The sequence below is a fragment of the Giardia intestinalis genome, chromosome 2 (assembly GCF_000002435.2).
Source record: "Giardia intestinalis strain WB C6 chromosome 2, whole genome shotgun sequence".
NCBI lineage: Eukaryota > Fornicata > Diplomonadida > Hexamitidae > Giardia > Giardia duodenalis.
In genome coordinates this window covers 87128-99370 of record NC_051857.1, presented here as the reverse complement: position 1 = coordinate 99370, position 12243 = coordinate 87128, and the positions used below count along the sequence as shown (strand labels likewise).

Here is a 12243-nt window from a genome sequence, read left to right as displayed (position 1 = left end):
GTAAACATAGCAAGAGTGTCATAGGCCCAGGATTTTAATTCCCGTTTCGTCTCCAAAGACCGGCCCCTCCTGATAGAGAGCAAGATTGCCACTCTTCTGCAAAGCCTCGAGAGCCTTCTTGAGCACTGGGTCTGGTAGAGCAAACAGATCTGATGCGTCTTTATCCATGGTCTTCTTTAACTCTAAGACGGTAATAATGCAGCCCACAGTAAAGTTATTGTTTTTCAAGAGCCGGAGAAGGGAATCTGGAATAGTATCTTCGGGTGCAGAAAGAAGGTAGTAGGACTTGTTGATTTCGACGAGACGCCCCTTGCGTTTAAACCAATCGATGATCTCTCTGAAAAGCTCATCGCTGACCTTGCGATTGATCTTTGTGTTCTTGAAGATCGCCTTCTCCAGATAGTTATCCTTCGGAATCTCGCGGGACTTTACTTCATAGCACCACTTCATTAAAAGAGCGTCCCACTGTTTGAGCTGTTCAGTGCAGACGTCCGCCTGCTCAATCTTCTGTTGGAGGGTGAAGAACGGAGGAAAGTACCACAGTTCGGAAGATTCCAAAACGTCCTTACAAGCCATTTTTATTCCCTGGTCCTATTTCAATGAGCTTTTCAATTTTATGTTTAGTTGCCATAAAAATTGCTAAGCGTTACAAAATACTTGAAATGATTTTAAAATGAATTTTTCTCGGAACTTTTTCGACCTCCCGACATGGCTAATCTGAGGCTGCAGAAGCGCCTGGCGGCAGACGTCCTCAAATGTGGTAAGCGCCGCGTTCGATTTAACCCTGCCCATGAGAAGTACATCGAACAGGCGTCGAGTCGTGAGGCTATCCGATCCCTGATTGAGTCAAAGATCATTGCAAAGTTGGACATCAAGGGCTCTTCGCGCGGTCGTATTCGTGCGCGCCATGCAGCTAAGCGCCTCGGCCGCCACAGCGGTCACGGTAAGCGCCGCGGTACCAGGGAGGCTCGTATGCCTTCGAAGACTCTCTGGATTCAGCGCCAGCGTGTCCTCCGTCGCCTGCTGAGCAGGTACCGTGACGACGAAAAGATCGATAGGCACCTTTATGAGACCCTCTATGCTAAGGCTAAGGGTAACATGTTCAAGAATAAGCGCGTTCTCTTGGAGCACATCGTTGGAATGCAGAAGGAGCAGGAGCTCGAGAAGAAGAAGAAGGAGGAGCTTGAGCAGCGCCGCAAGAAGGCAGAGCAGCGATGCAAGGAGCGAGCAGAGAAGGTTGCCGCCAACCGTCTCGCGTTCGCCCAGACGGGTATATTCACTGAGAAGACTAACAAGTAAACCTGGGATGGTCCAGCGGTCTCGTTTACTTTTCCATTCGTCTGTCGACCAGACTTTCCAGGGCCCGCACGATGGCTGTGTAGGTGGGGTCTGCTTCATCCCTGTTGAAGTGCTTGAACTGCTGAATAGTCTGTGCGAGCTGTGGCATGCAACGGTTGAGTACAGTATGAATACTGGATGCCTGAGGCCCGTTGTAACTGTCTAAGGTGATAAATATCTGGAGGACTGTGGCTATCCTCTTACTAAATAATGCGTCGCCAAGACATGGGAGCAGATTGCAGACGAAATCAAAAAGCCCCGTAAGGAAGGCATCTGCGTTCCCCAGGACACTCACGCAGGTATCCGTTGCGTAAACAAGGGGGGCAGCATAGCAGTACGCTCGCAGTAATATGTCCCGATGTGAATCTGCAGTGATGCTTGTGTAAGCACAGCGAATTGAGAGATAGATAAGGATAGCGGATATAGGAAGCTCCATGGCTATCAGAGAATCAATCTGTATCAGGGGCGTATCCGATGGAAGGTATGCATATCGATCCATAAACTGTCGAATCCTTGAAAGGTCGCTAGTGAACTGGGCACCCTTATAGAGTACCTGCGCTAACTCGCCAACATCAACAAGTGACTCTATAAGAATGGAGAAGGCTTGATAAAAGCCATTGATGTCTCCACAATCTTCCGTGAAGCTAAAGAGGTAAGAAAGAAAACTAGCTGTGACTGCTTGCCCTTCCATCACCATATACTTTGGATATAGCTGTATCATGGTAATAATCAGATTCGTTACGGTTGTATGTGTGTACACGAGCTCTCTAGAGCTCACCGATTGCCTTGTCACGGACACCAACTTAAACAAAACTAGAGCAGTTGCTTCCAGGCAGTCCTTAGAGTTGTCCACTAGAGGAAACAGGTTCAGAAGGTTCAGAACAGCCCTAACGATCTCTAGAGCTGAGTCTATTAAGACACTGTTAATGAGGGGCAGGATTGTATCCATGTACACAGGGTAGATAAGTCTAAAAAGTTCTAGAGAGGCTGATAGGTCAGCCTCGCACTCTGAATTGAGGGCATAAATGTGTATTAATAAGATCTCTCTGTAACAATTGAGCAATCTGCGAAGCGCTGAGCTCCGGTCAAAGAATTTTGATGCTGTTACAACTAAAGACCCTAGTGATGAGGTCAATGAAGAGAAAAACGACCGCTCCAATTTCATGTTATCCTGCTCGCTATTCAGAAAAGACAGGAGACTCTCGACCAATCTTGTGTGCACATCAAGGTATCCATCAGAAGGAAGACGGGAACTATCTGAAAATACAGCAGTCAGAATATCTATTCCAGCAATTAAGATACTAAGAGTATGGTTACTTGACAGCAGCGCCTCTCTTTGTGCATCGGCTGAGCTCATGTCTGTGACTATGGTAGAAATCGCATTTGCAGCCAGAACTTGCAGTCCCATGTAGGCCTCGAGGGGCCCTGCCTCAGTGGGTGACGATGTAGTGAGCATAGGAGCCTGAAGAAAACAAAGCAATAGGCTAAAACAGGAATCGACAAACTCGGGCAAAATAGCCGCGCTAACGTAGGTCAAAAGGAGCGCTAGCCGACGCAGAAAGAGAAGATTACCCAGTGACGCCGGCTGACCTACTGTCAGGGGACAATAGAGCGGCCTCTTAAGAACGAGACTACACACCCTAAATAACGAATCAAAGATACCGTATGCGTCTTCAAAAAGAAATGGCGTCCCATGTTCTTTTTCTGTACCTCTTTCCCCATAGCTATCGGCCCCAAGGTGCTCAACGTCTATGGTGAGACTGGGCCATATAGCCCCAAAGACAGTCAAGACACTGTCTAGGGTCAATGACGCTGCAAAGTACTCTGTGGATTCCTCTGAAAGAGCGCTGAAGGCCGTAACTGCCGTGGTAAACGTCGTCATGAAAGTCTTTATGAGGAGTCCTTGGAAACCAAAGAAACACTCAACCACGAAGTCACAACACTCATTGGTCTTCCCTCCAGAGACGTCTACGAGGGCCCCGTTAAACGGAGACGTCATCCACTCGTGGAGATCATACTTGTCCAGGCAACAACCGTGAATAATCAGGTCTGATATCACGGCAGATACAGCTTGATTACAAAAGAAGGAGTTAGCGGCCAAGTCGCTTGTTTGCATGTTCCGATGGTTCAGAATTGTTTGTAGAATCGATAGGGGGCCTGTTATGTATGCTCCAAAGGGCCCACTGGGGTCTTTTGGCAACGCATTTAGAAAACGAGCACCTACGGTTCCACAGATAGTCGCTACTTCTGTACATGTGACCGTCGACGACAGATCAGTCAATATAGTTCTACACGCAAGATCCCGTGCTGTGTCTAGTGCACTATCTAACTCCATTTGATAGACAGAGAAGATATGCGATAAGCAGCGCCATGAACCTGCGAGAAGGGCGTACACTGATCCTTCATTTGCGGTAGCATGCTGGCCACTGGTCAAGATGTTGGCCACAAGTGTCAGAATCTCCGTTACAAGAGGTTCGACAATACTCTGTGGAACAGTGCAAGTGCCTGGAATTAACGAAGTTAAGATTGATAAGGCGTGCGTCAAGAGGGAGCTGAGTACAGATAAGTCCCCATATTGGAAAAGAACGTAGCTTGTTACAGCAATCATATAACAAATAAACGAGTCAAGATTAGTTCCCAGGCTCTTCTCTGACGTGAGGTGGTGCACAGATAGCTTCTCTATTATAGATTCAACAAGTTTTAAGATGCGCACCGAGAGTTCTGGCTCAGCGACATGTGCCTCAGCACTGAAGAGAACGGCAGGAGTCATGTTCCTTGATCTAAGAACAATCCCGCAGACGCTATCAGTAGATGCACAAACAGCTAGTAGTACGTTATAAGGTGACTGAGAAGAGCGTGCAAGTACCGTCGAAAAAGTATCAACTGACGCCGAGAGCAGAGACGGCACCGGCGTTGCACAAATTGTATTGAAGAGTGACACGAATATTTCATCAGCAGTGTGCACAGGGGGACAGCGAGATTGATTGAAAATCTGCCGAATTTGAGAAAGAGACGCAAGCTTAACAGGAACACTTGCTAGTTCATCGGGCAATAACGACACTTTGGCCAGGACAGATGGATATGCCTCGTTAGAGGACAAGAGGCTGACAATCTCGAGGCCTAAAGCGGCCCTCTCATCAGTTGTACTGCTTGGTGAAAGGGCAGCCTGTATGAGAGCTGCAAACTTTTCTGGAGAGACAATAGCGGAATGCAGCGAGTTTTTGGAGATAAAAAGAGATAAAAGTACAGATGGAATTAATCCTTTTAAGCACAGATATCGAGATACGCGCGATTACATATATTTAGTCCGATAGGCAATTATACAGTCGACGAATCAGGTTAAGTAAATATTTATCAAATGAAGAGCTTTAGTAGCAGAGAAAAGTTAATTTGATCCTTTCTAGAACTTAATAGTAAGACATAAAGCCTTTGGCGTCAACAGATAGTTGCTTAAGAAAGCCACGTATATTCGATGTGTTATTCTTTTGAGATGGTTCAGAGGCTCCATCTGCACGGGCTAAGATGGGGTAGTTGAAGTTCCTACTGTGTTGCGTTGGTGCACTCAGCTCGACAAGTAACTGACAGTCACTCGACGCAGCGGCCATCGCCCTTTGTAACCCTTCAACCACCTGCTTCACACTAAAGAATGGCATATAGCAATCTATGGAAAAAAGCCTATCATCCTCATTGACAGTGCATGCAATATTTGTATTCTGAAAGCTACATTCAAACGACCTCATAGAATATATCCGAGGGAGAGACTTTTCAGCGCTATGAAGCCCTATACTTAGTGGAATTCTATAGAGGAAAAAATTTGTCACCAGGGTGATATTTCCAACTATATAAATGAATGACCCTTCACGATGTATGTGATATGAGGTATACCGAGGCTCACCTTCTATATTTTTCAGCGCTTGTCCTACTTTAGAAGATTGATGTCTGAGGGTGTGTTCAAGGGCCTCGATGATGCCTGGATAGCCCGACACCATGCAGAAGTCATCCTTACCCAGTGCATCACAATGTCCAAATAGCGCCTCAAAGTTACTTCCCAAGACTACCACAAACGGCAGCTTGGAAATGTGCTTATAGCAATCGAGAAGTGCCCGCCTGTATGCACATATATCGGCAATGATAGTCTTAATAGCATTCTTGTTATTTTGCAGCTGCCTGTCTATGTACCCGTTGGCGGTCTTCTGTGGAAGTTGTGCAAGGTGGAACAGGTCATCTAATATAACGCTGTAGGGCCTGGCATAGAGTGCAGATCCAGAGACAGAGACATACATTCTAAGCCCTTCCTGAATAGTCTGTAAGATGAGATGAAAGTCCTTGTATGTGCGGTGTGAGTAGATATCAGCATCGAGCCCTTTATCAGCATCGACGTCAGCGACTTGTAGGTCAGGTGGCTGTGTCTCTTGAACTGTTCCTTTAACATCTTTGCTGTTCCTATCGCGTAAGATCAGTAAGCTGTCAGAAAGTAGATACTTTTGAATCATCTCTGATTCCCCTAAGTACCTGTTTCCAAAGACTGCCTTATAAGCACGTTTCAAGAGGGGAACTGCTCTGGCGCAGTCAGCTGTTGATGAACAAGAGGAAAAGGACAGCTGGATGCTTGTTCTGCTACAATAGTCCAGAGGGCACTCTGTTGTAAATACAGGTGAAGGGGAATCTTCCCGCTCCCCGGATGACGAATCCGAAAGAGCCATTGCGGCTGGATTGAGCATGGTTCTAAAGGGCAGAGGCTCCATTATTTCCGCTGGAAGTAGAATGCACAGGGACTTTCAGGCAGAAAAATCGACTTAAAATATTGCCTTCTTCCATCCCCCTATGGAGTTTACTCTGCTTCACAAGACATTTGACGGAAGCCAAGCAGAGATGAAAGTGTGTCTGTCGTGTGTACTCTCAAGCACGCAGGACAGGGTGGACATGACTTTGACGAACTCAAATGATATGTTCTTCTTATATGAGGTAAGCATGGGAGCCGAGGACTTCCGAACAGTGTGTACTACTTTCTCTTATGACTTCCTACACATCAGCAGCCTTCCCAGTTTGCTTAATTCGGATATATTGCCAACCTTATCTAGTACACCATCTGCAGCAAGTGTGGGGACAGACATTTGCATACTGGAGACAGATGCGCAGATGGAGACTGCTGTGCTGCAGTTTCTGACGGTGCGGCCTAGCCTCCGCGTTCCATTTTTCTCCGTTCAACTCCGTAAGGGTTCGGATCGATCTATCGCTAGAAATATCAGCACAGTGGCTGCGCAGTTAGAAGCGAGGCTCAACACTGAGCTCAGCACATTCCAGCTACGCATAGGTAGGGTTGAAAGCGAAAAGGCCACCCTAGAATCGAAATTGGCTCTTGCAGAGTCATCAACAAGGCAGCTAGAAGCTCGAATGCAAGAACTGGCGTCAAATTATGAAGCGCAACTTGCTGAGTTGCAACGAGAAAAGCTTGCCACGTTGGAAGCAAAGGCGTCAGTGGAGACAAAGCTCGCAGATGTGCTAGCCGAACTATCCGCAGCCAAGACAAACTCTGCGATGCACATGTCTCACATGAATATTAGCGAGGAAGAGCTTCAGAAAGCGAACGCAAGGATTGCTGAGCTAGAGACGCTGCTGCAGAGTCGTGAGCAGCAGTATTCAGAGGAGATTGGTCGTCTCCGTGGAGAACTGGACAGGGTAACCAACCTTCTGGACAATCAGATCCGTACCACTGGAAGCAGAGATTTAAATACCGGCATAAGGCCGTCATCTACCATGTTAACAGCTTCGGTCGACTCGGGTAATGGATCTGATTCACACGGATCATTGTTATCTGGAGTATCAACAAATTCTATTCAGTATACGCCACTCAAGCAAGAGGACAGACCACAACCAGGCATGCCCTCTGTTCGATTCTCCAAGGACGATGATCTCACAGAAAGTTCGCTCTCCACCAATCAGACGACTATTTCACGGGCTCGAAGTACAAATGCCCGCAATATCCTAGCTAAGTATGGAATAAATAGTACATATAGCACGTATGGTACGCAGTCAAATGCCTCCATACCACCTAAACCTGCGTCAATCAACAACCTACCTATCATGCACCGTCTAAAACAGCTAGAGCTACAGGCTCAAGCTAAGCAGTATGGGGGAACACCCAACAGGGTTACTGTTGGTAATTCCGACGACCTTTCAACCAATCTTATTTCAGATAGGATTGCAAAGTATACTGTGCCCTCGTTAGCTACTTCGTCTACATCATCTTCTACATATTCGCAAGTGTCCTTCCAAGACCGTGGTATCCGGTTGCCAGGGACACAGACGCCGTTGTGAAGATAGTAAATCCATGCGAGTCATCATGTCATGTCCTTAACTTTGGTGCATCTATGTACCCTCTACAATAGAGCGAGCCGCAGAAACACGGGTATTTAGGCTTCACGCCGGGGTAAAAGTCAAACTTATAATCGAAGCTAAGCTCTTCATGGGGAGCAATACTCCGTAGGGCAACTATGGCAGCTCTTGGCTCCTCGCCGACATACCATAGCTGCACCTCACAGTTAGGGTCACAAGAATGGTTGATAAACCGACTCTCATTTCCTTTATGGGCAGCGTCTATGTAGAGTTCTCTGTCTAAAGCAAGAAAGTACAAGTGCCCCTTCGCGCTCTTCTTCCGCCGCATGCACTCTTCCCTTGTTATAACCTCACCTATGTATTCTGTCACGAGCGCTCCTCGCTGAATGCTAGTAAGTGCAAACAGACCATAGCCTTTCCTCCCAGCCGGATAGACAGCTGTCCGAGCGTACTGCATCCTCTGAAGCCTTTGGTTTCCACAGTCGGCAAGCCTACTGTTATCTTTATGAAGTGTCGTAGCGTCTTTTGGAAGATCTATAGAGTTACCAAACAAGGGTCTGACTATAAATTGCTTGGAGCATGGCGATCCTGCGCAGCACTCTTTGTAGCACTCAAGATGAACCTTCCTGAGCTCACAGCTTGTCCCACATCCAGTTCCTTCTTTGCACGTACAAGTACAGAACGTCTTCCGTGCCGCGCTAGGGCGCTTGCACCCTACATATATATTCCTTTTGACGTGAGTGTAATGGAGGGAGACGGCATCCATCTCTGTGATGTGTATTGCAGAAGCGAAGACCCGGCGCATTTTAGCCAGTTCATCCCTTTTGTACACATAAGGAAAGACGCGCAAAGGCTCTCTGGCCGTAGGTAGCTTGTCTCCTTGCTTCATTGCCATTACTTTGCCCATTGCACGCTACAACTCGGACACGGAAAGCTTTGCTAAAATTTGAAAATTCGAAATAGTCCATTTCCGCCAAGGCGTGTCTGTTCGGTTTCAAGCATTTGCTACTAGTCGGCTTCACCAGTCATGCACGTTTTTTGATAACAACCATACTCAACAAGCTATTTCTCAACCAGAGTGGTATCTAGCATACTGGTTTACTGACGAATGAGTGCTTAATTTAACGTCTGCTCTTGACATTCAAGTGCTCGTATGAGGATATATTTGCGTGTAGCTTTAGACAAGAGATTTCACGATCATTCATCGATTGGGTCTTCACAGGTTCTCATTTCATTTGCAGCGAGAGAGGCGCTGGTGCACCCTGTTTCACTGGTACGAGACCCCAGAAAGCCCGCGTTCAAATTACTGCTATGCGCTAGAGCTTCGTTCTGAGTAGTAGCCTTTACGGATTTAGTGTCTTTGGGACAGTCTGGCCTACTGCCGTTCATTGGACTAAAGGGAGGTGCTACATATCTACGGTGTGACTTTAGCTTTCGATTTCGACTGTTGACCTGTCTGTTCCTTGGTATCTTATTGAAAATCGTACAGCAATTACTTTGCGGGCAGGTGCGCGGCTTGCATTTTATCGTTAAAGCTATTGTTCCATAGTCTGATTTGTAGCACAAATCTTCTACGCTATCAATGAACCTATGCAAGGTTGATATGGTGTCGGCAGTATTTTGGATCGGTACGGATAGATGTATCTTTAAAACGTTATTGCCCATAGTTACTTGCGGCTTTCTGAGCGCCATTTTATTTTTCACAATACCACCCATGCTCTACAGCAGGCACTTCCGGCATCTCTTTTTCTTGCTGCTGAATGAAAATTTCCGATAGCAAAGCTGTATGCAGAGCACATTGTTCCTGGGGAATGCCCCTTTCAGCGAGATATTGTAGCGCATCTGGAAGCTTTGCTTGGTCAGCGTAGCTAATAAACAGAGCGCTGAGATTGTGGTTGTACGGATCTACTGTGACTACATTTAAGAGCTCATCCTCACAATCATCATTAGAGATAGGGTGTGCATAAAAGAATTTTCTGTGCACATCGAAAAGGATTTTTCTTGAGTTAGGACAATCTAGTAGCAATTGATAGCCTCCCGCAAACTCAGTTTTGAAAAAGAGCTGACTTCCTGCAGCTAAAAGCCTTCCATCTCTGAGCATGACGACTGTTTCGCAGAGCTCTTCCACTTCTTCAAAGAGATGCGTTGTTAGGAGGACGCAGAAGCGCTTATCTGTCTGCTGCGCTCGAATCCGTAAACTCTTGAGATACTTCCATAAGAAGGTGCGGGACTCGATGTCCACACCGCATGCAGGCTCGTCCATGATTAGAAGTTCAGCAAGGCCCGCCTCACAGAGGAGTATGGTCATGGCAATATTTAGGCGCCTCTTCTGACCCCCAGATAGAGTCTCTACCTTTTGGTTCAGCTTATCAGCCAACCCCATGCACTCAAGACTGGTCAGGATCAGCTGGCTGCGTTCCCCGAGCGGAAAGTCGTACAATACAATGGCTGCAAATATGTTAATTTGCTCCCCTACTGTGGCCTTTGGGAACATCACGTTTTCTTGCAATACAAGAGCCAAATGCCTTCCACTGTATAATTCCTCTTCGGCAGTGACAGGACAGTACGTTCCTAGAAGGCACACGCTACCGTTGGCCACCTCAGCGTACTTGTTGGGTAGGTACCGACTACTCACTGGCTTATACATTCCCAAGAGAACCTTCAGTAACGTGCTCTTCCCGCTTCCGTTTGCACCCAGTAACCCAATAACGCTATTATATGGCAGGTTAAGTGTCAGATGATAAAGTGCCTTTGTATCCTTTGCGCTCACGTTGTATCCGCGGGCAGTCGTATATAGAGATCCGTTGCTTACGTACTTTGCAGATATAACATCTCCTATAGGTGGATTTTCAGTTTTTGTTGCCCTGCCTTTGAGGGGAAATATGACTGAGACGTCTCTTAATGAAATTGCATACTCTGATACGTTTTCACGATCGGGTCCGTTGAGCAACGGGATCTGTGACTCAATTAGCTGAGAGGTCGACAGGTTAATTGATGATGGTTCCTCACTCTGCTTATCATCCTCTGTCTTTTTCTTAGTGCTAGTCTTTCTTGTCTGGAGCCAATGAATCGGAAAGCTGCGTGGCTTCCTGGGAGCTGCGCTTCCGGGGCTAGTGTACTCCTGGTACACAGCGAGTGCAAAATATGCAAGACCAGAAATAATACTACTCAATACTAGGAGCAAAAGATTGGGGTAATACTTAGTAGACTTGGTGAGACCGTCAGTAATGGACGTTACTCGTCCAAAGGTAGAGTAGTATAAAGAGTCATGTGCAAACACCATGCTTGCAGCTGTGAAGTAGGAGCTGTTGGCAAACGGCGGGAATAGAAGAGACAGGATGGCCATTAGAAACTGTATTCCACTGTTATTCGTAGATTGCAACTCCTGTTTCACGGTGAACGTAATTATCATTTGGACTATGGCGACCAACATGGATGGAAGGAAAAAGAGAAGCTGCATTGTGTTGGGTCTGCTGATTGTTGAGGCGCAAAACAGCGACCATGACACATTCTGCGCTGCCACTGGGAAAATGGATAAGAGGAGCACTACCACAGTAAGCCAACGGTTGCTGGTTGACCCTATTCCAAAGTAATAGCAAATAAGGATGGTGCCTACAAGCACGATGGCAATTTCACCCAGCGTGACGACTGCGTTTGCTATCTGATATGCAAGTCTATGCAGCCCATGGCATACAAGGTATTCGTAGCGGCGATTGCCCTTCATCATCCCTATGTTTGAAAGGGTGTACATTCCTGATACTATGAAGGTCATTGATACTATAGAAATGCTCGTAGCACCTATGCTCTGAAAGAATAGACTCATGGTATTATAGAATTGTATGTCGTACCCGGAAATGCCCGAATGCACCGTGTTCAAAATCCTCACCACCTGCAGTAAGGTAGAGCTGTCGAGAGAGATATCGGCCATTAGTGGCACGTTAGGGACCTTATTATTGCAATATAAGCGTATTTTCCGCGTTGAGTTCTCTATAAAAAGACCGACACCAACATGGCCCAGCCCTTCTCCGGTTATAAATCCATAAAGCTCCTCGAACGTCTGGAAGCCGATATCCTTTACGTCGTTTCTGCTGATAGCAGTCCTTGCTTCTTCAAAAACAGCAGACATAAATGCTTCTACATCTTTATTTCCTGTCGGGCCCCACGCAAATGTATAGCAGGTCCCCACTTTTAGGCACGGAGAATCAAGGTGTATGTCATCGAAGGAGAGCTTCTCTTTTGGCGCTGTGCTAGATATACTGATAGTCATCAATAGTGGGAAAACGAGGCCAAGAGTTATGTTTATGACCATCCCAACAATGAACTTTAGACGCAGGCTCAGTGCAAGTCGCAGGGACGCTACAAAGTGAGCCCTGAAGCGCCTGGACCCACAAAGCAGGCGTGCCATGGCCTTTAATTTACTTTAATCTGCACTTCATAAAGGGCTCTATCCCTTTCTGCCTTTGCACGGTGAATATAGGTTAGAAGCCATTAGCAATCTGATGCCTGTGCTTTGATAAATCTCTGCTTCTAAACAAGACCCAGATATTCCATAGCGGAATTAGCCGTCCA

The 12243-nt window shown here is 46.6% G+C and overlaps 8 protein-coding genes across 8 annotated transcripts; 2 read left to right on the top strand and 6 right to left on the bottom strand.

The window, feature by feature from the left end:
- Window positions 1–18: 18 nt before the first annotated feature.
- On the bottom strand, window positions 19–576 carry GL50803_008329 (Vacuolar protein sorting 25; the record flags this gene model as incomplete). The annotated part of the gene is made up of 1 exon (XM_001706997.1): window positions 19–576. One exon carries the CDS (start codon window positions 574–576, stop codon window positions 19–21), a length of 558 nt encoding a protein of 185 aa, XP_001707049.1.
- Window positions 577–708: 132 nt separating this feature from the next.
- GL50803_0016431 (Ribosomal protein L19) lies at window positions 709–1299 on the top strand (the record flags this gene model as incomplete). The annotated part of the gene is made up of 1 exon (XM_001706998.1): window positions 709–1299. The coding sequence occupies one exon, from the start codon at window positions 709–711 to the stop codon at window positions 1297–1299; it is 591 nt and encodes a 196-aa protein (XP_001707050.1).
- A 25-nt stretch (window positions 1300–1324) lies between these two features.
- GL50803_0032828 (uncharacterized protein) lies at window positions 1325–4108 on the bottom strand (the record flags this gene model as incomplete). The annotated part of the gene is made up of 1 exon (XM_038046057.1): window positions 1325–4108. One exon carries the CDS (start codon window positions 4106–4108, stop codon window positions 1325–1327), a length of 2784 nt encoding a protein of 927 aa, XP_037901671.1.
- A 637-nt stretch (window positions 4109–4745) lies between these two features.
- On the bottom strand, window positions 4746–6083 carry GL50803_009128 (uncharacterized protein; the record flags this gene model as incomplete). Its single annotated transcript, XM_038046403.1, has 1 exon — window positions 4746–6083. The coding sequence occupies one exon, from the start codon at window positions 6081–6083 to the stop codon at window positions 4746–4748; it is 1338 nt and encodes a 445-aa protein (XP_037901670.1).
- A 79-nt stretch (window positions 6084–6162) lies between these two features.
- GL50803_0014877 (uncharacterized protein) lies at window positions 6163–7656 on the top strand (the record flags this gene model as incomplete). Its single annotated transcript, XM_038045795.1, has 1 exon — window positions 6163–7656. The coding sequence occupies one exon, from the start codon at window positions 6163–6165 to the stop codon at window positions 7654–7656; it is 1494 nt and encodes a 497-aa protein (XP_037901669.1).
- A 28-nt stretch (window positions 7657–7684) lies between these two features.
- Window positions 7685–8569, bottom strand: GL50803_009130 (Histone methyltransferase HMT1; the record flags this gene model as incomplete). The annotated part of the gene is made up of 1 exon (XM_001707001.2): window positions 7685–8569. The coding sequence occupies one exon, from the start codon at window positions 8567–8569 to the stop codon at window positions 7685–7687; it is 885 nt and encodes a 294-aa protein (XP_001707053.2).
- A 302-nt stretch (window positions 8570–8871) lies between these two features.
- Window positions 8872–9366, bottom strand: GL50803_009132 (uncharacterized protein; the record flags this gene model as incomplete). The annotated part of the gene is made up of 1 exon (XM_038046404.1): window positions 8872–9366. The coding sequence occupies one exon, from the start codon at window positions 9364–9366 to the stop codon at window positions 8872–8874; it is 495 nt and encodes a 164-aa protein (XP_037901668.1).
- A 1-nt stretch (window position 9367) lies between these two features.
- GL50803_009133 (ABC transporter) lies at window positions 9368–12079 on the bottom strand (the record flags this gene model as incomplete). The annotated part of the gene is made up of 1 exon (XM_001707002.1): window positions 9368–12079. One exon carries the CDS (start codon window positions 12077–12079, stop codon window positions 9368–9370), a length of 2712 nt encoding a protein of 903 aa, XP_001707054.1.
- Between the last annotated feature and the right edge of the window lie 164 nt (window positions 12080–12243).